The sequence below is a fragment of the Nycticebus coucang genome, chromosome X (genome assembly GCF_027406575.1).
Source record: "Nycticebus coucang isolate mNycCou1 chromosome X, mNycCou1.pri, whole genome shotgun sequence".
Classification (NCBI taxonomy): Eukaryota; Metazoa; Chordata; class Mammalia; order Primates; family Lorisidae; genus Nycticebus; species Nycticebus coucang.
In genome coordinates, this window is record NC_069804.1 from 13,281,894 (window position 1) to 13,306,530 (window position 24,637).

General features: G+C 37.1%; 2 protein-coding genes across 4 annotated transcripts in view; one reads left to right on the forward strand and one right to left on the reverse strand.

Moving 5' to 3' along the window:
* Nucleotides 1-2,442, reverse strand: part of FANCB (FA complementation group B) — a 34,929-nt gene extending 32,487 nt beyond the window's left edge. Inside the window, exons 1-2 of one of the 2 annotated variants that reach the window (XM_053579980.1) lie at nucleotides 2,329-2,399; nucleotides 876-964 (exon numbers count right to left, since the gene is read on the reverse strand). The gene's annotated coding sequence lies outside the window, so the exon portion shown is untranslated. Of the gene's footprint in view, nucleotides 1-875; nucleotides 965-2,328 lie in introns of both variants that reach the window. The other variant, XM_053579981.1, reaches the window with a different exon arrangement.
* Nucleotides 2,443-2,757: 315 nt separating this feature from the next.
* The window catches only part of MOSPD2 (motile sperm domain containing 2), a 43,361-nt gene continuing 21,481 nt past the window's right edge, over nucleotides 2,758-24,637 (forward strand). Inside the window, exons 1-4 of one of the 2 annotated variants that reach the window (XM_053579395.1) lie at nucleotides 2,758-2,881; nucleotides 3,033-3,102; nucleotides 21,712-21,867; nucleotides 23,582-23,668. In XM_053579395.1, the coding sequence (XP_053435370.1) occupies nucleotides 2,873-2,881; nucleotides 3,033-3,102; nucleotides 21,712-21,867; nucleotides 23,582-23,668 (322 nt within the window). In that variant the 5' untranslated portion in view covers nucleotides 2,758-2,872. The remainder of the gene's footprint in view (nucleotides 2,882-3,032; nucleotides 3,103-21,711; nucleotides 21,868-23,581; nucleotides 23,669-24,637) is intronic. The other variant, XM_053579396.1, reaches the window with a different exon arrangement.

Sequence of the window (24,637 nt, forward strand, 5' to 3'; positions counted from 1 at the left end):
TCCAATATAAGCAACCCCTACTTAATCAAACCCTGATTATCAGGGCACCAGGTTTACTATTCTAGCCTACTGGCTATCTGACTTTTTAACTTACTACTATTACAACAGTGGCTGCAGAAGAAAACAGGTAACTCAAATCAATTAATGTTGCAGTCCATTGGGAGGAAGGAGGAAAAGATTTGGAAGCAGATTATTTATAAATTATATATAATTAACTTGAACTTTTCCTGTCCTCTATTACCATACATTAAAGTTGTTGGTATCTATTTTATATATAAAATTAAAACAGATGTGTGTATACTTGAAAAATGATAATACACAAACATATACTACCCTGTTTCCCCGAAAATAAGACCTACTTACAGGAAAGAAAAGATGTCCCCTGAAAATAAGACCTAGCACATCTTTGGGAGCACACCTTAAAATAGGGTAATGTAAACAGACTGGCAATAAATTACCTTCCTAATCCACTCTTCTCTACTGCCCACCCCAAATAAACATGGCGTTCTCTTTAAGTGCTAATAAATTTGTTTTAGCTCTATAAATTTCAGAACTCTTTAAACAAATGATCAGGGTGGTTGACAAAAATCCTGGAAGAGTACTATAATATCTGCAGATGAACTCCCCAAAAGTCTGTAATAAACCGTATCAGTTGTGACCAAGAGAAAGTATCTTCAGAAAAAAGGTAAATTAAAATGCCCAACTAAAATTTGCACTTAGTATTATAAACAAAATACTGATAAATATATGTTTTTCCATCATATACATACAACATCGTTAACCTAAGTAAATAAACGTAGTTACAAAATAGAGTCACTATTGAAACTTTTCTCTCCCTATGTAAATAGAAGTTATTTTGGGGGGCCTATACATACCTGATCTGCCCTTTCCCAACATTATCTAGTCCTCTGAAATGTCAGTGAATGTGGGAAGTGAAAACAAAAGAAGGAAATACTTCAAAGACCTTAATAGGGTCAGAAATATAGATGGAATAACATACAATAATTAATAGGAATGAATTAGATCTATCATTGTAGCTAGATAATGAATAAAAAAATTAAGTTGCAGACAAATGTATACTACAGTATATGATTTATATAAATTAAAATACATAAAACAGCATTATATATTTTCTGTTTACTTACAATAGCTGCATTCCTTAAGCACCTTCTCAAGGAATAGCACCAAGTACTGTTCTCATACTGTTGTAAGTACTTTGCATAACCTCTTTTATTCCTCACAACATCCTATGTCACAGGCACTATTACTATTCCATTTTACAGATGGTGAAAGTGAGGCAGGGAGTTTTAGGATCTTCTCAAAGGATTACAGGTAAGTGACAGAACCAGGATTTAAACTCAGGCAGTGTATTCTGGTCCAAAATAAAAAAGCCAACTAAAGATTTCATACCAAATTTCAAATGATGGGATTCTGGACCAGGAGGAGGTTGATACCAGGGTAGAGAAGTGGAGCCACAGGGAGACTTTAGTTATATCTGAAATAGTTTTTAAAGATGTATTCAAACAAATTTTAAACAATGTGTTCAACTTTTTTCCCATAAAAATGTAAATATATGAAAAGGTCTAGGGCTAAGGCGAAAGATGTTAATGTGCCATGCTATCATGCCTACGGATGACGGAAATGGGGTGGGAATGTTCTTACAACTTCTTTGTAGTTTTCAGTATCTTTCAACTTTTAAAAAAGGAAATATTATATGTGCAACTCTTTTTTTTCCTGTTAGATTTTTTTTGACTCGTAAAAATAAAATTCTTTCCAGTACCTTACAAATCTCAACCTTTCTCAACTTTGGCATTACTATTTTGTGCTGCATAACTGTTGTGGGGTGGCTTGTGCACTGTGGGATGTTTGGCAGTGTCCCTGGCCTGTACCAAATGAAAGCCAAAAGCACCCCCTTCCCTGAGTTGTGAAAATCATAAATGTCTCCAGACGTGGCCAAAGGTTCACTGGGTGGCAAAACCGCCCCGCCCCCCCCCAAAAAAAAAACTACCTTAATAAACCCAAACACTCTTTTCATCCTTTAACTTTATAAAACTACTTGAGTTTAAAGATTTCAAAGATGTTTTCCTTGTTAAGCACCTCACACTGCAAATGTGAAGGATGAAGAAGGGATAAAGAACGTTTCAAACAAAATAATCTCCGAATATAGCACTTAAAAGCCAATTACCCTTCCACAGAATGACTGAACCTAGCCCATGAATGCCCACTTCCTTCTCGCTCTCTCAACGCGGGGACAAGGGGAGGAAATCCAGCCCTGCTGCCCCCTCCGCGAAGGCCCGGAGAGGGGGAGAATCGCCGGCCCTAGCCTACCTCAGCGCAGCCGCCAAGTCCCAGTCACCGGACGCGGTTACAAAGCCCCGCACCGCCAAACTTCCCGCCAGCGCGCTGCATCCTGGGAAGTGAGGCTGCGCAGAATGCAGAGGAGGCGGAGCCTACCGAGCATGCTCCAGAAGGTTGCCAAAGTATGCTGAGGAGGCGGAGCCCCGGGGAGTGTTGTGAAAGCGAATAGCCCACGAGATCTCTAGGGCGGAGCTCGTCCCGGGAAGCACTGGCAATCTCCGGGCTGACGGGGGCGGGACTGCAGTGCGGAGGACGTCGGGAGGCGTGGCCAGAACGTGAAGCAAATGAGCCCCAGGCTGAGGATCTGGTCCCGCCTCTAGACCCAGGCGGCCGTACTCGATTGGGTGATGAGGCGGTACTTCCGTCTGCCTCCTGGTGTCACGCGACCGCCTTCCCCTCCCACCCTTGCTGTCTACCTTTGGGCGGGACTGGGGGGGGGTGATGAGATACTTGGGCGGTGACAGTGGAAGTGGCGACAGCAACGGCAATTGCAGTCACATCCACGACCGTAACCATGGCCGAGGTGAGAAGCCGACTGCACAGCCGCTGGCCCTCTGGACTCAGAAGCCGTCTCGGAGACCCGGGGGCCGCGCGCTCAGGTGCAGGTGGGCTGGGCTAAGGGTAAACCGGATTGTATGAGTAGTGTCTAAGGTCCCATCGTGTCTCCCATCTAGAATCATGTTCCGAATAAAGCCAAGCTCATCTCTGAGACTCGACGGAGATTTGAAGCTGAGTATATGACAGGTGGGTAATGCGGTCTCGGTATTAAGGAAGGTATGTGGTAAGCATCCCCAACTTTGCTAGGTTGTTAGTGTCTCTGTGGGAGGTGTTAGGAACCTTTTCGACTCTAACGAAAATGATGCTCTGCACATTTCAAAGGTTTTTCTTTTCATAACAAGCTGTGTACACTGCTCCAAGTAGGCAGGTGGTGCGTCCATGCTTCCTGTGAAGGGTTAATGTAAGTTGGAAGTCATTGAGTTTTTAGCATCTCCTCACATTTATGGAACTTGGAGAACACCTGTTGGGCCCACGACATAGGTGATACTGTTCAGTCGATGCGGTTCCTCTGATGGCCTTTCACCAGCAACACTTGAGAAAATGAACCTGGACAAACTACCATAATACTGCTGACATGTACTTGACTAGGTGTGCAAATTCCTTAGACGTTTTGCCTGGTTCAAACTCATACAACCTGTAATTTTACCCCACAGAATAGGCCCTCCAAAGCTAGAACGAATTCTTATCTTTTCATTTCACACTGTATCTTGCAAAGTATTGCAAAGTACCTATAAGTCCAGAATTGATTTATTGTTTGAACATTCTGTGTCCAGATGTCACAGATACTTGAGTTGTCAGGTCCTTAACTGATAATTTAATACTTAAAGTATTTTTTAAACGGGATAATTTATAGTAAATATGAAATTAAATAAAGATCTATATGTTGCCTACCTTAAGACCGATTTTAATCTTGCTGTTGCCACTAAATAGTTTACTTGTTGCTATATCTGTGAAATGCAAATAATAAGGTTAGGATTAGATGAAAGCATATATCACACTGCCTAGTATGGGGTTACCATATAATAGACTCCCAATAAATATTTTCCCTCTGTGGTCATTTTGGTTGCTATGAAAGGAGTTAAGCTTCCACATCTTGACTTTAATGCTAAGCAGAGGTTTCTTGCAACTTTAAACTGTCCTAGATTATGCATCAGTTGATGACCTACAACGAATAAGGAAATCTGTTCCAAATAACCTGATCTGTAAATCTTTTCATGCCTCTCTGCCAATTTTCTTTATGCTCCTAACTTTGTACCAAAGAGTTGCAAAAGAACTTGATTCACTTTTAGCCCGGAGATTTCATTTCTAATAACATAGCTGGTTCCAGTAAAAAGATAATTCTAAAATTGCTTTCTATAGAAATGTAACTATTAGAATTACATGATTTAAAAAAAAATTACATGATTCATAATATTTTAAGAAGTAACTCAGAATCAAACTTCATGAGCTAGTAACTCCCCAGTCATCATTTATTTATGCCTGAGGGAGGAAGCAAAATGTAGGCAGAAATTTAGTAATAGACAAGATCTTATAGGTCATCTTGGTTCTGTTTTCTCCTTTTTTATTTTATTTTTTTTTTATTTTTATTTTTTACTTTTTTATTAAATCATAAGTGTATACAATGATATGATTATGGGGCATCATACACTCTTTTCTCCTTTTTTAAATGAAGAAAGTGAGGTCTAGAGAGATTAAGCAATATACTCAAAATCTCAGGGCTAGTACTCACATCTTCGAAATTTCACTATAATAATCTTTCAGCAACACCATGATATCAAATTAAATCATGTCATTCCCCAGCTTGAAACCCTTCAGTGTCTTCCTACTACATTTAGAATAAAATCCCAGTTCTTTGGGGTAGCCTGTAATGCAAGGCCACGCATGATCTGTCTCTCTGTTACCCTCCCATTCCTATCCATTACAACTTTCTTTCCTTAGTACAAGTTTTACCACTGCCCAAAGTAAGAAAGATATTGTACGTTGCAACCCAGTATACATGCACATTCACATAGCTGAGGCAAAAGTCTGTTAAAGAATACATATTCTGAAAACATGTGACTGATGTTTTTTTCTATTTTATTTTAAAAAATGCAATGAACCACAAAATTGACATCATAGTTTAAAGCATGACTACCACCCTACCTTGTTAGTAGTCTTCAAACTGAATGAGTCTTTCCATCTTGGACCTTTCTACTTCTCTCTGCCTAGAAAGCTTTTTCTCAGCTTTTGTATTGTTCATTTCTTCCAGTAGTATGGATGTAGATTCTGTAGCAATCTGTAGACATTGATGGCAGAGGTCTTGTGTGTCTTTCTCACCTCTGTATACCTAGCATAATTCTTAATACATACTACTTCCTGTGTTTATGTTTAAGTATTGCTATATTCAAATATAAACATAGGAAGATTAGTCCAATTCCATATTAAGACCTGTCCTAACCGGCTACTCTTCTCCACCAAAATCTGGCCAGAGCAGCCCTGAGAGTGTCTCAAAGACACGCATTATTTCAAAAAAATACACTACATAGCACTAAGTATAGAAAGGGCTTTATCCTGGAATATACACACTTGAGTATGTGTGAACATACATGTGTGCGTTATCTGCCCAGCAGTTGTAAATATTCAAGAAATTGCAAGGGAAAGGAAAATAGAAACCTTTAAAGATTTTCTCACCTTAAAGTTTCAGTTGTTTCCTGAAATGTAGCATCAGATAAAGGTAGAGTTGTAAAGTGGTAAAAGCTTTTTATAATTTGCCTGTGTTCTCCCTTGTGAGTTTGCTTTTAGAAATTAACTCAGGTGTTTAGAACAAACACTTTCCTTTGTCTTTCACCCTTTCTATTGTCATTATCAATATTTCATCTCAGAAGAAGCTTAAGGCAGACTTAAGCAAACCTGATGTTTTTCCTAAAGGAAAATATTTATTATCCGCAAGTATATCATTTTAAGCACTAACTGTACTTCAAAAACGTTGTGGTGTTAAGTTCTTAGAAATCCCAAGCACATTATTGTATCTGTAGAAATTGTTACCAATCATGGACAGATTTTTAGCTAGCAAAAAGAATAAAAGTTCATAATTATATATTTTTTCTGTTTCTATGAGAAATTCCATGCTAAGCCTCAAATGAAAAGCATTTCTCGTTTGTTCTTCCTCTTTCTTGTGCCCAAGAGAAGAAACTAATCTCTTGTGACAATAATTTATTCAGTTCCTCAATTACTCATTATCTGCTTAATTCTGGGAAGTAGTGTGTATTCATGATAGAGCTGAAGAAGGATAGAACCCCTTCCCAAAGTAGTACAATCTAGTTAAGGCATTGAAATAGAGAACTATTAAAATTAAGGCAAATTGTATTAATAATAATGATAAAACATTGTCTATAAGACTCAAAGACAGAGAAAGAACATCTAATTGGAGTAAAAAAATTCATAGAAAAAGTGGTGTTTCCTGTGAACTTCAGAAGATGGTAGAAGTCAGATTGAGAACATGATCAAAGTATATTAAATTGTCTAAAATAAGGCATTGAGATGAGAAGGTATGGGGCATGTTGGGGAAGCATTAGTAAGTCCACTTCCATGAGCCCTGAGGAGAGTAAAACACACTGGGCAAAAAACAGGACTATAGTATAGAGAGCCCTGGACGCCAAAGTGATAGGTCTATAACTTTAGTGAGTATGGAGAGCCATTGAGAGTTTATGGGTATGTCATTTTAGCTTTGTTGTCTGGCTTTACAACAGACAACAGTGGATACAGTATCCAACAGTGGATACATTTTTGTAGTCCTTTTCTTAAATATAAGAAAGCAAATTTAAAAGACCATCTATATTAAATTTTGTGTGTTACAATTATGTTACCATTAAATATTTGGTTCTATAAATAAAGGTGGTTTTCTTAGACAGTCCCTTTTGGGACACTTAAATTCTTTCCAGTTTTCTGTTAATACAATTTGTTGTGCAGTAGTTCAGATTATTTCCTTAAGATTCGTGTTTAGAAATAAAATTGTTTTCAAGAGTGTAAATGTTTTTTAGACATTTGGCAATATATGCTACACTTCCTCCATAGCAGTTGCATCAACACTCATTCCTGCCAGCTCAAAGGAGAGTTTTAGTCTCACTATATCTTTACCCATATTTAGCATCATTATTTCTTAATTGATGGTTCTTTAAATTTGCATTTGATTGCTATTAAGGGTAAACTTCTTTCCATGTTTTCATCCATTTGTAGTTTAAACATTCTTTTTATTCGTATGGCTTTGAACATTGGTATGGGCTCTTCTTGCTCATGCCACTTTTACTATTTTTTTTTTTATTTTTGAATATATTCAAAATTACCCATTCCTTTTTGGTTTCTTCTATTGCTGTTAATTTTCTCTCAGTTAAGGACTTTCTGGTGTTTTAAGTTTTGTTTGGTTTGGTGTATTTTTTAATTTTTAATTTTCAAATTGTTTATATAATGAATGTATGAAACACGAACAAAATAAACACCCATGTACTCCCAGTCAACCAAAGAATGGGAACCTCCCAGTGCCTTAGAAGCCTTCCTCAGTACCCTCAGCCCTGCCATTCAGAGGACAGTTAACTTTTCCTACCTTTTGTGCCACTCATTCTCTTTTTGTTTTTTAACACAGTCTCACTGTATCGCCCTTGCTAGAGCGCCGTGGCGTCACAGCTCACAGCACCCTCAAATTCTTGGGCTTGAGTGATTCTCTTGCCTCAGTCCCCCAAGTAGCTGGGACTACAGGCGCCCGCCACAACACTCAGCTATTTTTGTTGTTATTGTTGTAATTGTCATTGTTTGGCAGGCCCAGGCTGGGTTCAAACCTGCCAGCCCAAGTGTATGTGGCTGACGCCCTAGCTGCTGAGCTACAGGCACCAAGTCATTCTCTTACTTTTTGTTAGTTGTATCACCTACAAGGTATTCCTCACCAATATTTTGTTAGATTTTGCCTCTTTTAGAACTTTATAGGAAAGCTGAACATATTATTTTTTATTTGTTTCTGTTGCTCAATATTGTTTCATATTGTCAAATATAACTATGTAGTAGTTCAGGGGTCCTCAAACTCCGGCCCGTGGGCCACATGAGGTGGTGTGATTGTATTTGTTCCCATTTTGTTTTTTTACTTCAAAACAAGATGTGTGCAGTATGCATAGGAATTTGTTCATAGTTGTTGTTTTTTTTTTTAAACTATAGTCCGGCCCTCCAACGGTCTGAGGGACAGTGAACTGGCCCCCTGTTTAAAAAGTTTGAGGACCCCTGTTCACAGAATGAATATACCAATTGATGGAATTTGGGTTATTTCTAGGTTTTTGCATCATATACTGTGTACCTGTGAATATTCTTATACATGTCTGGTACACACATGCAAGGATTTTTCTAGGGCAGTGGTTCTCAAAGCTGGTTCAGGAACTAGGGTTCCTTGAGACCATATTAAGGAGTTTGAGAGGGCAAAACAATTTTTATAAGAACACTGAAATATTTTCCTTTCTCACCTTCATTCTCTCACAAGCATATAGCAGTGTTTTCCAGAGGCTAGGCCACATACAGATTTTGTGAGGAATTTTTTGCTTATCTGTGGTGTCAGATTTGGTAAAAAGTATGCCTGGGCCTTTTCTTTTGTGTATCAGCTTTCCTTAGTGTTTATGTTTTTAATGTGTGGCCCAAGAGAACTCTTGTTCCAACGTGTGGCAGAGAAGAAAAACGATTGGACACCCCTGGCCACTTCATGGTATGTGATGTCATTGCTCTGATGGATGGTTTTTGAATGTATGCTTCTGTGTGCTCATGTTTAATTTTTTTCTCAGTTTTAATAACTACTGATAAATATAATCCATATAAGCAAAAAATGTGTTGAGGAGTCCTAAATTACTTTTTAAGAGTATAAAGAGGGTCCTGAAACCAACAACATTGAAAACCACTGCTGTAGGTTTGCACCCAACAGTGAAATGGGGAGGCTGTACCATAAGCACATGTTCAGTTTTACTAGGTAATGCCGAACTGTTTCTGTCTTTGTCCATTGTGTTGCTAGAATGCCTTCGGATGGATAGTGTTCATTTGGCTCATGGTTCTGCAGGCTGTACAAGAAGCCTGGTGCCAGCATTTGCTTCTGATGAGGGTCTTCAGAAGCTTCCACTTGTGGCAGAAGGTGAAGGGGAGGAGGCGTTTACATAATGAGAGAGGAGGTGGTGCTAGGCTCTTTTCCACAACCAGGTCTCTTGAGAACTAAGAGTGAGAATTCACTCACTCCTACGAAGAACTGCACTAAGCCTTTCTTGAGGTATCCACCCCCCCACCTCCAGCTTTAGGGATCAAATTTCAACATGAGAACTTGATGGGTCCAAACAAACTATGTCTAAACCATAGCAGCTTTCCAGAGTGATTGTACCAGTTTTCATTTTAACAAGCAGTATTTGAGGGTCCTTGTTTTTCTACACTCCAAAATTTGGCACTATAATTTATTTTTTTTGTCCATCTGGTGAGAGTGTTGAAGCATTGCATTGTGGTTTTAATTCCTTTGAATATCAGTGAAATTGAGCATTTTTTCATATCTTTGTGGTCCACGTGGCTTCTGCTTTTATGAAAATCACTTCTTTAGGTTTTTATTAGCCCTTAGTTCTTCCATATCGATTTTAGAATCAGCTTTTCATGTTTCTGCAAAAGAAAAGAAAAACTTTTATTGGGATTTTAAGTGGAATTGTGTTAAATCAAAAGATCAGTTTCATGAGAGTTGACATTATCATGGTTGAATCTTCCTGTCCAAGAACTGGTGTATATAACTGTGGTGAAGTCTTCCTTTTCAAAAGATTTATACTTTTCTCTGTAACAGTTAACCTATCTTTTGTTATATTTCTTTCCAAGTACTATACATGTTTTATTCTTTTTATAGTTTTTTAAACGGCATGCCTTAAAATTTATTTTCTAAATGATGGATACTGGTTTGTGGGAAATGCATTTCACTTTTTTATATTGATACAGAATTCAGAAAACTTATTCTAATTAATTCTGATAATTTATCAGGGAACATCACCTTGAAATACCAACTTATCTTTCTGACTTTTCAATTCTTAAATCTTTTAATGCTTTTCCTTTACTACATTGGCTGAAACTTTTAGAAGACTGTTGAATAGAAGGAGTGATAAAAGCCTGCTTATCTTATCCTTGATTAGAGAAAGATAGCTCCAAACCTATCACCATTAAGTATGATCTTTATAGATACCCTTTATGGAAATGAAGAAGTTCTCTTCTTTTCCTGGTTTGCTAGTTTGGGATGTTTTGTTTTGTTCTCATCATGACTGTTAGTGAATTTTACTGAATGCAGTTTTGTTGCACATATTTATTGTATCTGATGAAATTGTCATTCGGTTTTTCCCCTTTAATGTATTAATATGATAGATTGTATTAAAGTAAACTGTTAAATTCAGTTAACTATTAGTTTAAGAATTTTGCTTCTGAATTCTTGAACTGGCCTATAATTTTCCTTTCTTATATTTTTCTTGTACAATACTGATATCAGGATTAGGTAATCTTCATAAGTTTACAAGTACTTCCTCTATTCACCACCACGCCCCAGAAGATAGTTCATTACTCAGCGCTAACCTGATTCCCCAAATTCACACACCCTGCCAATTTTTCATTGTTGTTTTATGTATCAGTTGTTTGATTACTTAACATATATTTACTAATATTTTAATTTACCATTCCTTCTTGAGTTTCAGATCCTGTATCTGGAATCATTATAGTTTTATCTAAACTAAAGTATAACCTTTAGATTTACCCTGGTGGAGAGTATTGGCACTAAACTGTCTTAGTTTTAAAAAGTCTTACTCTTATCTTTTTTTTTTTTTTAATTAAGCAATTAACATTGAGGAAGGCCTTCATTTTATGAGGCTGCAGAAGACAGAGTGGTTAGAGAAGTAGGAGAACCAGTTAACGTTAGTATTATAGAGGACAATAAAAGGAGAATTTTAAGGACAAGAAGATCAGTAGTGAAGGGAAGGAACCCCAGTAGGTAAAGGATATATACATATGTAACAGGGATAGTCCTTATCGATTACTCCAGGAAGGAAGAAAGGAAACTAACATTTAAAATATATCTATATTATTGAATAGTTTGCTTAGGTGTCCAGATTATGACAAGGTACTCGGCTCAGGCTTCACTTATCTCTTTGCATCTGCAATACTTAGATCTCTTTTAGGCTAGTATATGGTAGGTGATCACACATTATCCCTCATGACTAATGAGTTTTTATTATTATTATCCCCAAGCAGGGAAGCCTTTAAAAGACAGATAGGCACTTATATTTTCTTAAATTCTGCTCCATCTTTAACATTCTCAATGTCAACCTTTTAAAAATTGTCATGATCAGAATTAAGAAGAAAAGATCTTAATAGCTTATCAGATGTTGAATAAAGAAAATGTGGTATGTATACATAATGGAATTCTGTACAGTCTTTAACAAAGAAGGAAATCCTATCATTTGTGACAACTTTGGTGAACCTGGAGTACATTGCGTTAAGTAAAATAAGCCAGAAACAAAGACAGAGGCTGCATGATCTCACTTACATGTGCAATCTAAAAAAGTCGAACTTACAGAAGTAGAGAGTAGAATGGTGGTTACCAGGGCCTCAGGGGATTTATAAGGTGACACCTGTGGCTCAGTGGGTAGGGCCCCAGGCCCATATACTGAGGGTGGCAGGTTCAAACCTGGCCCCGGCCAAACTGCAACAAAAAATAGCCGGGTGTTGTGGCGGGCACCTGTAGTCCCAGCTACTCGGGAGGCTGAGGCAAGAGAATCGCCTAAGCCCAGGAGTTGGAGGTTGCTGTGAGCTGCGACAGCACAGCACTCTACTGAGGGCAATAAAGTGACACTCTGTCTCTAAAAAAAAAAAAAGTTCATCAATTTTTGTCCTATTACATATCTAAAACTATCAAGACACTACTCTAGAGAATATCAGATTGTAACTTCTTTGGGAGGCTTGAGTGGTAAATTTGTATTATTATAGAGGATTGGTAGACCTGCTTATCTTTATTAGTAGTGCTAGCAGATACTCTTTTTTTTCTAACTCATCTCTTTAAGTTGTTGATACCTATTCTGTGTACCTTATTCTGAATATTAAATGAGATGTATAACTTTAAAGATTCTGTTCCTAGAATACTGAAATTTCTAAAATGTTGATTTGTTTTTAGTCATCATTTGCAAAGCTTGCACAAGAAGAATGATCTGTTTATGAAATCTACTTGTATTGTTCAAAATAAGGGTAGAGATAGTAACTTTGGCTTTGGATAATAGAGTGCATGAGTAGATTTTCATTACTGAAAATTTAATTTCTAACAAGAATTTTGGTTTGAAAAAAATCTCTAGGAGATTAAGTAGAGTTCACAGAAATTCCTAAAGGATTTTCTCTTTCTGCAGCCATTTTGCAAGAAATTAGAGAACAAAACATTTGCTACATTTCAATCAAAATTATTTTAAGCTGAATTTCTATTGGTTAAATCCGAATTTTGATTTGGCACATATATGTGTAGAATATTCTTGATATTAGTTTCTTTGTACTTACAAGTTGGGCCATAATTTACTGCTATATGTTCATAACTGACATAGTCATAGACAGTTGTTCAAGTTTTTATGTAGGTACTTAAACTCGGATCATTGGAGGAAAAACACAGGTAAAAATGTTAGAAAAATAAGAGTCATGAGAACCCACATATTCATTCAAATAGAACTTTCAGAAAGGAAAAAATAGAGGCAGTGCTATTAGAAGAGATAATACTTGACTGTTACTCAGAGTTAATAAAATATATCAAACCTTCAGATTAAGGAAGCATAACAAAATCTAAACATCATAAAGAAAAGAAATCTATCAGAGAGAGGGGACAGATTATCCACAAAGAAACGAAAATCACACTGATACTTGACCTCATCAGTGACAGTAATGCCAGGTACAGTAAAATAATTTTCAAAAAATGTTGAGGGAACTAACTGCCCACTTAGAATATTTATTCAAATGTGAAGGTAAAATGTTTTAGGCAAGCAAAGATTAACCATTGTTGATTAAAAAAAAAAAGCACTACTAGATTCCTTCACTAAAGTACATACACAGGAAGCAGAGGGATGCAAGAAGCGATGGAAAGCAAAGAAATGGGTAAGCAAATTAGTAAAGAAAAGATCTAAATGCTGATAGTAAGAAAAAAGTTTACACAGCTCGGCACCCATAGCTCAGTAGTTAGGGTGCCGGCCACATACACCGGGGCTGGCAGGTTTGAGCCAGCCTGGCCCAGGCCTGCCAAATGACAGTGACAACTACAGTAAAAAAATAGCCAGGTATTGTGGCAGGCACCTGTAGTCCCAACTACTTGGGAAGCTGAGGCAAGAGGACCACTTAAGCCCAAGAGTTTGAGGTTGCTGTGAGCTGTGATGCCCCGGCACTCTACCAAGGGTGACATAGTGAGACTGTCTCTGAAAAAAAAAAAAAGAAAAGCAAAGAAAAAGAAAGAAGTTAACAATAAAAGGATTAGGTGAAATTGGAAGTAAAACAATACAAAGACTTGTGTTGTTCAAAATGAGGATAGATATTAACTTTGGATTTTGTTATTTTCAGTATAAATATTTAAAATAAGGGTAACCGTTGAGAGATAGAAAATAAAATGCTTAACTTCCAAAGCAGTGGAGGAATGAAAAGAAGAATGAAGAAAAAGTCATCTCTCCAGCAAGAAGCTGTAAGGAGAAAAACAGCAGCATAGTAACTAGAAAACACAGGGTGAGTGACAGCAGAAATAATCTCAACTTATTAGCAGTTACTACAAATAGAAATTGATTTATATACATTAAGTATCAGATTAGATTTTTAAAATCTTATATATGGCCTACAAGAGACTAATCTAAAGTAAATTAATGTAAATGGCTCGAAAAATAAAGCAATGGAAAAAAGGTATACAAAACAAGAATTAACCAAAAGTAATCCTGTGTTGGCAGTACTTTCCTTTTGTTTTTAATTTGTTTTCGTTTTGCAGTTTTGGGGGGGGTTTTTTGGCCGGGGCCAGGTTTGAACCCACCACCTCTGGTATATGGAGCTGGCGCCCTACTCCTTTGAGCCACAGGCACCACCCAATTTTTTTCTTTTTTGTTTTTGTCCTTTTTCCCCAAATAGGACTTCATTAGGCAGTACTTCCATCAAACAAAATATTACTTAGGGTGAAAAAGAGTCACACATATAAGAAAGGATACTACTTGTGATAAAAGGAACCTTAAAAAGGCATGACAATTAGGAAGTTACAACATAAAAAACTACCTAACAGTACAGTCTTAAGATACTTAAAGCACCCAGAATTTTAAGGAAAACTCAAGAAATCCACAAACATGTTGAATGATTTTAAAAAGCTTTCAGAAATACACAGAACAAGCAGGCAAGAAATCCTTAAAGATTTTAGAAGTTTTTAACACCACAGTGAGCAAATTTGATCATAGATATATGTTTGATCATAGATGTATGTGTATGAGTATATAGACTCTCCTACACAATTAATAGAGAATATATACTTTTTGAAACTCTATGAGGCTGTCTAGAAAGTTTTCATCCATATAGTGTGAAAAACAGTATTAACAATGGCTACTTTCCAGAAAGCCCACATATATGTACTTTCAGAACTTTTGCAAACATTCATCACATTAAAAAAAAAAAAAATTCATCACATTATAAGTGAAAAAGTCTCAGAAAATTCTAAAGAAGCTAGATCATACAGGTGTTCTGACATCATTAAGCAACTATATTAGAAGCATGCTAACAGATGCTAAAAAACATCAAATGTTAGGAAACTAAAATAACACATCCCTAAATAACAGATGGATTAAGAACTTCTCAGCAATGTGTGTAATTCTTACAACTGCTAAATAATAACCCAGGGGTCACAATGGAAATTCCAAAATACTTAAAGCTAAGCGTATCTTCTAAAAGCCTGCAGCAAATGTCATGTTTAATAAGGAAACTTAAAAATAATTCCCATAAAGTCAGGAAAAAGACAGTGATCTCTACTACTATTTCTGTAATTCTACATTACATAGCATAACTTAGTTATCAACATGACAAGGAAAAATACAAGGTATAAGGTTTACGAATCCTGTCATAGGCTTATGATGGGGGCAACACAGAGATGTCTAAACTGCCTAATAACCTAACACAAGAAATGTAAGGCTTTTATGAGAAGATCAAGGGAAAGTTCAGTTTGATCAGTGACATTCTAGTCCTTTTATTTAAAAAAATCTGAAGCCAATAAGTTAATATTTGTTAATTATGGGTGACATCTACTTAAGTATTTATTAACATGATTTTCTGTTCAGTAAAAATCTATTACTGAAGTTCTAGGTCCTCAAAGAACTCAAAGTCTTCTGGGCACTAGACCTGTACATGGCTAATTATTCATTAGCAAAGATTTAGGGTGCACCTACTGTGTGTCAGACAGTCGGAGTTGAGGGGTGTTGGGCATGGTTGGGGGAGCTTTCGAAAATCCCTGACCTCGTGGAGCTTAGAAGAAGAAACAGCATCAGTCCCACTGCCCTCATGCCCTCCCTCACATCTCCCCAGGATCTTGCTGTCAAGGGTATGATTTGAGGAGCTCTTCTCTCAAAACAATTGCTCCTTTGCTGCTCAAGAACACTATTATATTGGTTTTGATGAAACTGGCCTCACATTCTCCTGGTGAAAAGAGGAGCCCAGTGAAAGATTGTAGATAGTACTCCCATGCTGAGGCCTTAAGGCAGCGTCCATAATATGCAGGAATAGAACAAGGTACATTTCATCTAATTAGCCTGGATAACTGGCTGATGACCGATGAGGGCCTGGAGAAGAGCTTTGAACATTTAGCTCTGCTTACTCAGGTCTGCTAAGGAATCTAGCTCTTGAAGGATAGCATCTGAAGCAAAATGCACCTCCCCTTTGTACAGTAGACCAGAGATCAGCAAAATTTTGTTTTTGTATGGCCCTCAAGCTGAGAAAGGTTTTTGGGTTTTTTGTTTGTTTGTTTTTGCAGTTTTTGACCAGCGCTGGGTTTGAACCCGCCACCTCCGGTATAGGGGCCGGCACCATAGTCCTTTGAGCCACAGGCGCCGCCCAGGTTTTTATATTTTTAAGGGGTTGCTAAACACGCATACACACACAAAACGAATCAGCAGCAGAGGACATGTGCAGCTCTCCAAGTCTAAGATATTTATACAGAAAAAGTTTGCCAACCACTGAAGTAGACAAGTGGTTCTCAAAATGTGGACCCTGGACCAGCGGCATCAGCATCATGTATGAACTAGTTAGAAATGCTGATTCTTGCCTCCCACTCTGAATTAGACTCTCTGGGGGTGGGCCCAGTAATCCCCATTTTATTAAAATAAGTTCTCCTGGTGATTCTGATACATGCTAAAGTTTGAGAATCACTGCTATAGGCCAATGGTTTAATCTCATCATAAAAGATCACCTGTCTCTCAGTTTCACGAGATAGTTTCACATGTAAGTAGCCATCTAGTATAGGTTGTAACCAGCTAACAGAGGATATACTTGGGACAATACTGTTATTTTCACCCATGGTTGACATTTACACAGTGTAGTCAATAGAAATAATCCATCTAGTACCAATGCTCTCCCAAGGTCCTAGCAGGACTTTTAGTGTATCCATGCTCAGAATTGTGGAGAAATAGAGATTCTAAAATGTTTTAAACTACTGTAATAACCTAGACTTGTATTTGCTTTAATATTATGATGCACAATTAATAACTATTTTCTATTTTCATTGTTAGAATACTTTTGTATTTTTCAATATTTATTTGAAATCTAGGCACATTTATAACCACAATATTCAAGGGTACATAAGAAACTAAATGTAGAATATAAATGTCTTAACACAATAACTAAGAAAATGCCATGAAGGCTATGTTAACCAGTTTAAAATATTTCAAATTGTAAATAAAACTAGCACATTATACCCCCTGACTGCATTAATGTACACAGCTATGATTTTTTTTTTTATTAAATCATAGCTGTGTACATTAGTATGATCATGGGGCACCATACACTTGGTTCATAGATCGTTTGACACATTTTCATCACACTAGTTAACATAGCTTTCGTAGCATTTTCTTAGTTATTTTGCTAAGACCTTTACATTCCACATTTACTAGGATTCACATATACCCTTGTAAGATGCATCACAGGTGTAATCCCATTAATCTCCCTCCCTCCACCTACCTCCCCCCTCCCTCCCCTCCCTTTCCCCCTTCTCCCTATTCTTAGGTTGTAACTGGGTTATAGCTTTCATGTGAAGGTCCTACATTAGTTTCATAATAAGGGTGAGTACACTGGGTACTTTTTCTTCCATTCTTGAGACACTTTACTAAGAAGAGTATGTTCCAGCTCCATCCATGTAAACATGAGATCTAAAAATAGATCTGCCATTCAATCCTGTAATCCCTCTACTGGGCATATACCCAGAAGACCAAAAATCACATCATAACAAAGATATTTGTACCAGAATATTTATTGCAGCCCTATTCATAATTGCTAAGTCATGGAAAAAGCCCAAGTGCCCATCGATCCACGAATGGATTAATAAATTGTGGTATATGTACACCATGGAATATTATGCAGCTACAGCTATGATTTAATTTAAAAAAAAATATTTTCCCAACCAGTTAACTAATGGGTAAATTATAATTTAATAATCTTTTCATGGTTAACATTCTACTTTATGTTAATAAAAATTCATTTGTGTAGTGTGAAATTTTCAGTATTCTTAGTCTTCCTAAGCTTTGAGTAACAGACCTTCTCTCTTCATTTTACAGAGAAGAAAATAAGACTGAGGGTGACTTGCTCATTTTTACTATATACAGTAGCATGAGTCTTCTGATTCTGCTACTCTACCCTATCCTGAATATGGCCATAAATTTTTTCACATTTGTTAGCCTTAAAACACAGTTTCTGACCTGTTGGTAATGTCACTAGTCAACAAGTACAAGAAAGCAAAGAAAAGTTTAAATTTCCTGTGTTAAATAAGAAAGAACCGTTGTCTCTTTATCTTGCAACACACAGGGTTATTTTTAAAGCATGTGCAGATGTGCACACGTGTGAGAGAGCATAACAAGTGAGCATGTGTGTGGAGAGAGATGAAAAGCTAAGGCAGAGAAGTCATATTTGCTGTGGAACATTTAATGCTGTCTGTTTCTAAAAGTGAATCACTGTTGCCACGTATCTTTTGTCCTTTCGCTTCCAAATTATGGAGTTTACTATTTATATAAAACCAATTTACGTGAGAATAAATAGTAGAAAGGGCTAATGAACCATAGGTGTTCTGAGTTCATTAAGGTTTCTTAACAAAGGAGTGGCTAAAATGAGCTATTTTGAAGAAATGTAGAGATGAGGCTTAAAAATCACCACTTGGGATTAATATTGAATTACAATGCAGTTTTCACTAGTCTGTGAAAGTGATAAAAACATGGTATTATGAGACTGTATATGTATACATATGTATCTTTCTGTAAAAGTAAACCACTCTCATGGGCGGCGCCTATGGCTCAGTGAGTAGGGCTCTGGCCCCATATACCGAGGGTGGCGAGTTCAAACCCAGCCCTGGCCAAACTACAACAACAACAAAAAAAAAAAAAAAAATAGCCAGGCGCTGTGGCAGACGCCTGTAGTCCCAGCTACTCGGGAGGCTGAGGCAAGAGAATCGCCTAAGCCCAAGAGCTGGAGGTTACTATGAGCTGTGATGCTACGGCACTCTACTGCCAAGGCGACAAAGTGAGACTCTGTCTCTAAAAAAAAAAAAAAATTGCTCTTATCCTCATTCATACACTTTAATCTTTCAAAATGATATCCTAGGTGTTTGTGTGCACACGTATTTTTGTATCTTCAAATACCTTTTGACTGTACTTTTTAAACTTTTTCCTAAGCTAACATTATCTTAGTCTTTTTTTGTACTGCTATAACAAAATTCCTAAGACTGAGTAATTTATAGGGAATAGAAATTTATTTTCTGTCAGTCCTGGAGGCTGAAATGGAAGTCAAGGATCTTTGATGTCTGGGGAGGGCCTTCTTGCTGTGTCTCACATAATCACCCCTTCAAAACTCCATCTCTTAATACTATCACATTGGCAACACTTGAATTTTGAAGACACCCCATTTGAACCATAGCATATCGGGACTTGCCAAAGGGCTGGTTTTCTGAGGACTCAGTTGTCTGAGGGTTTGAAAGTAGCAAATTGTGTTGTCATAAGCACAGTTAATTTTCCTTACCTTGAATACTTCATTTATTCTGTTTTTCTCTCTGCCTTTGCCCTTCCTCATCTTTCTCTTCTCTCCCTGATTATCTCTCTTCCCCCCTTCCTCTCTGACCTTGTCCTCTGTCCTTTTCTGCCTCCGCTTTTTTCGTGCCTTCACTAGTCTTCTCTTTTTCTTCCCTCCCATCTGGTTTCATTTTTATTTGTCTAGGGGTAAATGGTCAACAGCCAGCATTTTATGTGTAAGTACATGTCCGTTAATCACAATAATTATAATCAATTTAATATAAATGGGTTTTCTAATTTCAAAGATCTGTATCAGTGAAAGCTATCAAAGAGTAGTGGGCTTTAAATTTCTTATTAATGGGCACCCTCTTTATGGTGTCCCTAGTGGTGATACTGGCAGTGGTAGTGACAATGATAATGTTTTATTCTTCTTAACATGACTAATATTTACTGAGTTCTTACCACTTGCCAAATATTGGTTTAAGTAATTGGTTTTCAAAATGTAGCCCACGGATGCCCTCTTTCAGAAACCTGAGATCAGAACTATTTTCACAATAATTCTAAGATGCCATTTGCCTTTTGCACTGTGTTGACATTTGCACTGATTACGTGGAAGCAGTGGTGAATAAATCTGCTGGCTCCTCAGCCTGAATCAAGGCTAATAGGCATTATAGTCTTCATTGTCAGCACTCTGAGTTTTAAAAAAGTGCCAATTTTAGTTTAGAAAGTCCCTGATAAAGCAGTAAATTTTATTATATCTTGACCCTTGAGTGTATGTACTTTTAATGTTCTCTGTGATACAATGAGGAAGTATGCATAAAAGACTAAGGCATGCTGTGTGAGTTGCCAGTCGAATTAGTCACTTTTTTCATAAACCACCATTTTTATTTAAAAGAAAGAAAAATCGGGGTGGCGCCTGTGGCTCAACAGAGTAGGGCGCTGGCCCCATATGCCAGAGGAGGCGGGTTCAAACACACCCTGGCCAAAAACTGCAAAAAAAAGGAAGAAAGAAAGAAAAATCATGCTTTGAATACTGCTGAATTTTCGAATAGAAGTAAACAACAATTTCCAAGGTTTACCTACCACAGAACCACTCATTTTATAGATTAGAAAAATAGAGCCTAGATAGTAAAAGCCAATCCAAGGTATTACTGTACAAATGCATGATTTATGGCCTCATATTTTAAAGTGCTGTAAATTTCCACATACTTTCATACATACTTTTTCATATGATTCTCACACAGCACTATGAGTATATAAAACGGCTGAAAGATAAGGAAATTAAGACTCAAAGAAGATAATTCTCTGAATGCACTTTATATTTTCCTAGTCTTTCAGCTGTTATCTCTGAGGACCTGAAATAAAGCAGTGCAAATGGAGAGGAAATAGAATCTGTAAAACTTGGCAACTAACTAGATGCAAAAGAAAAGAAAATGAGAGAGTCAGAGAATTTTCTGAATTTTTTTGAGAATTTTCCAAGTTGGTTAACTGAGGGGGGGAAATGACAGGGAATAGATTCTGTTGACAAATATTTGCTGAAGACCTTTTCATTGGTACTACTGCAGACTGCTTCAGAAGATGCTTAGAATGTGTAGACTCTGCCTTTTACTGTCTATTTGGGAAACACGACATACATGCCAGTAACTTTAATTCAAGGTAAAAAGGGGTAAGTGCCTTAAGAAAAGCTTAGTTCAAGTCCCATACCATTTCATAAGAGGGAAGGAATTACTTCTGGGCTCAGGGAAAATGTTATGGAAGAGGGAGCATTTGAAAAGTGCAGACACAACAAGAGTTCAAATGGTGAGAGCAGGACAAGGAAGGAGGAATATCTGGTATGGGGTGAATATGAATATAGCATATATGTAGGTAATGAGAAATTATTGGAAATATTCTAAATAAATTATTGGAAATGTTGGCCACTGAATCAGAAAATAGTAAATGTCCAAATGCTACATACATGTTCAGTTTTCCATTTGTTTTATTTTTTGGAGGGGGTTATTAAATCATAACTGTATATTAATGCATTTATGAGGTACAATGTGCTGATTTGATATACAATGTGAAATGCTTACATCAAACTGGTTAACATAACCATCACCTCACTTGTTGTGGTGAGATATTTATACTCATGACGCTTGCCCAACAAATGTCTTTTTAAAGTACAACTTAATTTTTTATTTACATCTAAAATTTCTTCACTCTTCATTGGCTAAGAATTTTAAGTTCGGATAATATAATTGTTCTTTCTAGATGTTGGTTTATAGTTTTAGAGAGGGTTGTGCCAAATATTTTACTATGGTCCTATTTTTAACATCTACAGTGACTTATTTAAAGTACACCTGCAGTATTTGGATAACTGTATTCTCTTCATACTTGGAAATTCCATCAATCCTTTAAATTGCATTTCATCGGAACTACTTCTGTGTGTCTGTCCTCAGATAGCTGAACTTTGTCTTCTGGGTTTTTCTTCTCCTTTGTCATTAGTGGTTATTTTTCACCACAGAATTTATTAATCTGACTTGGATATTTATTACTGTTTCTTCCTTAGACAAGTCAGATAAATATGACCCACGCGATGTTGAAAGGTTTCAACAAGATGATAACTGGGTTGAAAGTTACTTATGTTGGAGACATTACAGTGTAGATGAAACACTGAAGATGCTCGATGAGAGTTTTCAGTGGAGGAAAGAAATTTCTGTCAATGGTAAGCTTTTCAATTTAACCTTGACTGTAATATTTCCTGCACAAATGTTACTGTTTTACATTAATTATGTCTTTACACATTTTCTTGGCACTCATCATAAATGCCAGAATGTATTTATAAAGACTCAATAATACTTTCAAAGGAACAGCTTATGAATAAATCTTACAACTAGGATCATTCATAGGGAAATCAGATCACCAGGGAACAAAACTCACACTCACAGCAGAGTCTCCTGATCTGTTTTTAGTTCAGTACTGTTAAATAATAGCAAGACAGCCTCTTCAATACTAGGCCTAGAAATAAGGAGGTACTGTTTTCCTGTTTTTCTTAGTAACAATGAGTCTATATATCTTTCTGTATCCCCGGAGGTCTTTGCGCTAATAGGTACCCCATACAGAATTGCTAAAGGAATGGAAGTCTCAGAAAAGGAAGCTTATTCCTAAAGAAGCTGCGGCAGCATTCTCCTCTTAATTTCTAGGTGTCCTACTAGATTGAAATTTTTCTCAAAAATTGGAGTTTAAAATCTCAAGGGAGTTTTGTTTTGTTTTTGTTTTTTGAGACAGAGTCTTACTCTGTCCCCCACAGTGGTGTCATCATAGTTCACTGCAACCTTAAACTCGTGGGCTCCAGCAATCCTTCTGCCTCAGCCTTCCAAGTAGCCAGGACCACAGGTGCATACCACACCCAGCTAATTTTTCTATTTTTTGTAGAGACAGAGCTTTGCTATGTTGCCCAAGTTGACCTTGAACTCGTGGCCCTCAAGCAGTCCCCTTCCTGCTAGGATTACAGGCATGAGCCACTACATCTGACCTGGGAGTTTTATAATGGTCTACAAAAAAAATGAAGAACTCTTCACAGGACAGGTTAAATGTTATCTCTCTCCTCCTAAAAATTTAACAAGAAGAAATTGGCACAGCTTCTGATTTCAATTGAAGTATAAAGAAGGATTTTCTGTCCATGAGGATTACAAAGTCTAGGTGACTTGAGCCTGAAGAGTTAATACAAAATAGTCAACAACTAAATGCAGAGCATACATTCTCCCCACTCTTCATACTCACGGCAAGAATCCATGGGAAGAGGAGTATCTAAGAAACAATATTGGAAATAAATGCTTCACTGTTGAAATTACCTATGGTGCTTTTATTAGTCAAGCAAAAATATAAATCTGATGTATCTGAATCATTTAAATACAAAATAAACTTTTAAGCTCAACAATACATGTTTTCTCACATAGAATTGCTAGCTTCTGGTGGCAAAGAGCAGAGATATGATAAGGAGGTAGGGAAGGATAAATCTTTGAAAGATCTGTGGGACCTGCTGGTGAATGAAACAAAAACCCTGGCATTTGCTGCCTTGCTGTGTTGGTGCTCAGCCTCACCAGAAACTGGACAGGCCCTTTGTTACTGCTGCTAATGGTTCTCCCATTTTTATTGAATTATTTTCCACTTGCCCTAAGGTTTTAAAATCCACATAAACAATGACATGTTAAGAGGAATGGAGTTTGTCATTTCTATTACCTGTGTCTTTATGTAGTTTGTTTCCTTAGTAGGAAATACCATTTTTTTATTGCCAGAGATTCTCTCCATATGTTTGAATACATTATCTTTTTTAGTACCAGAACTACTACTTGCATATACCACCTTATCTTTACATTGTGAGTTTTATTTTTAGGTCCCTAAATTTGAATCACTGATGAAAGTTTATCACTTTTTAGACCTTAATGAATCCTCCATTCCTAGATGGTTATTGGAAATGGGTGTTACTTATCTCCATGGATATGACAAAGAAGGTAACAAATTGCGTAAGTATATTTAATTTATGTACTGGGTTTTCAAGATTTTGAGATGTAGGTATCTATCTCAAATGAATTAATAATCAGTAGAGCTTTCCCCATATATAGCACACATCAAGTCTCCTGCAATTAAGGGTCAGAAGGGCCAGCGTCAGACACTTAGTAGTTGTGTGTACTGTTTTATAATAAAGTAGGCAACAAAGGCAAATGTTGCATCCTGTAACACATTATTTAATTCAGATTCATTATCTTCTTTCTAACTTGACTGTGATATTAAAATTCAACTCAGTATTTTTATAGAGTCTTTTTGACTAGAATTTGCTAATGGGCTTTTTTTTTCTTTGAGTCTTTCTTTCATAATCTTCCGTTAGCTTTTTCTGAAATGTGTATAATAACAGGAGGAATAGTAGCAGTCACTTTTGTTGTTCAGATGACTCCCTTGTGCCTTCTCCCTCTTCCTCAAGATCTAGCTTGGTTTTATACTAAGGTTGGGATTTGGCAGGTGTGTTCAAGTCCCATACTGGACAGAGATGCTGCAGTCATCTTGTTTGCCTTCTCCATGGCATGTCATATGTCCTCCTTTCACCACCACATCCTTAACCTTTTTTTTTTCCTTTCTCTTCTTTTATCCCCTAAATCTGTTTCCCAGGCTTCATTCCTTTCTTGGCCTCTTTCCAGGATACTTGGATACTTTCCAGCTGATACAGTCTCCTTGGGTGATTTCACATACCTTGGCAGCTTCAGCTGCCTCCCCCCCCACAGTAGTGAATCCACACCATCCCCAGGCCACATGTATATCCCCAGCTACCTGATTCCTGAATGCTACCCGATTTAGTCACCTTCAGCTCAACACACAACTGAATACCCATATTCTGCCACTTGCTCACTTTCTATATTGGCTACCTCAGGCACACTCACTGGCTCTTATTCTAATACACCTTCAATTAGGCCCCTTCTTCATGTTCATGTCCACCAGCC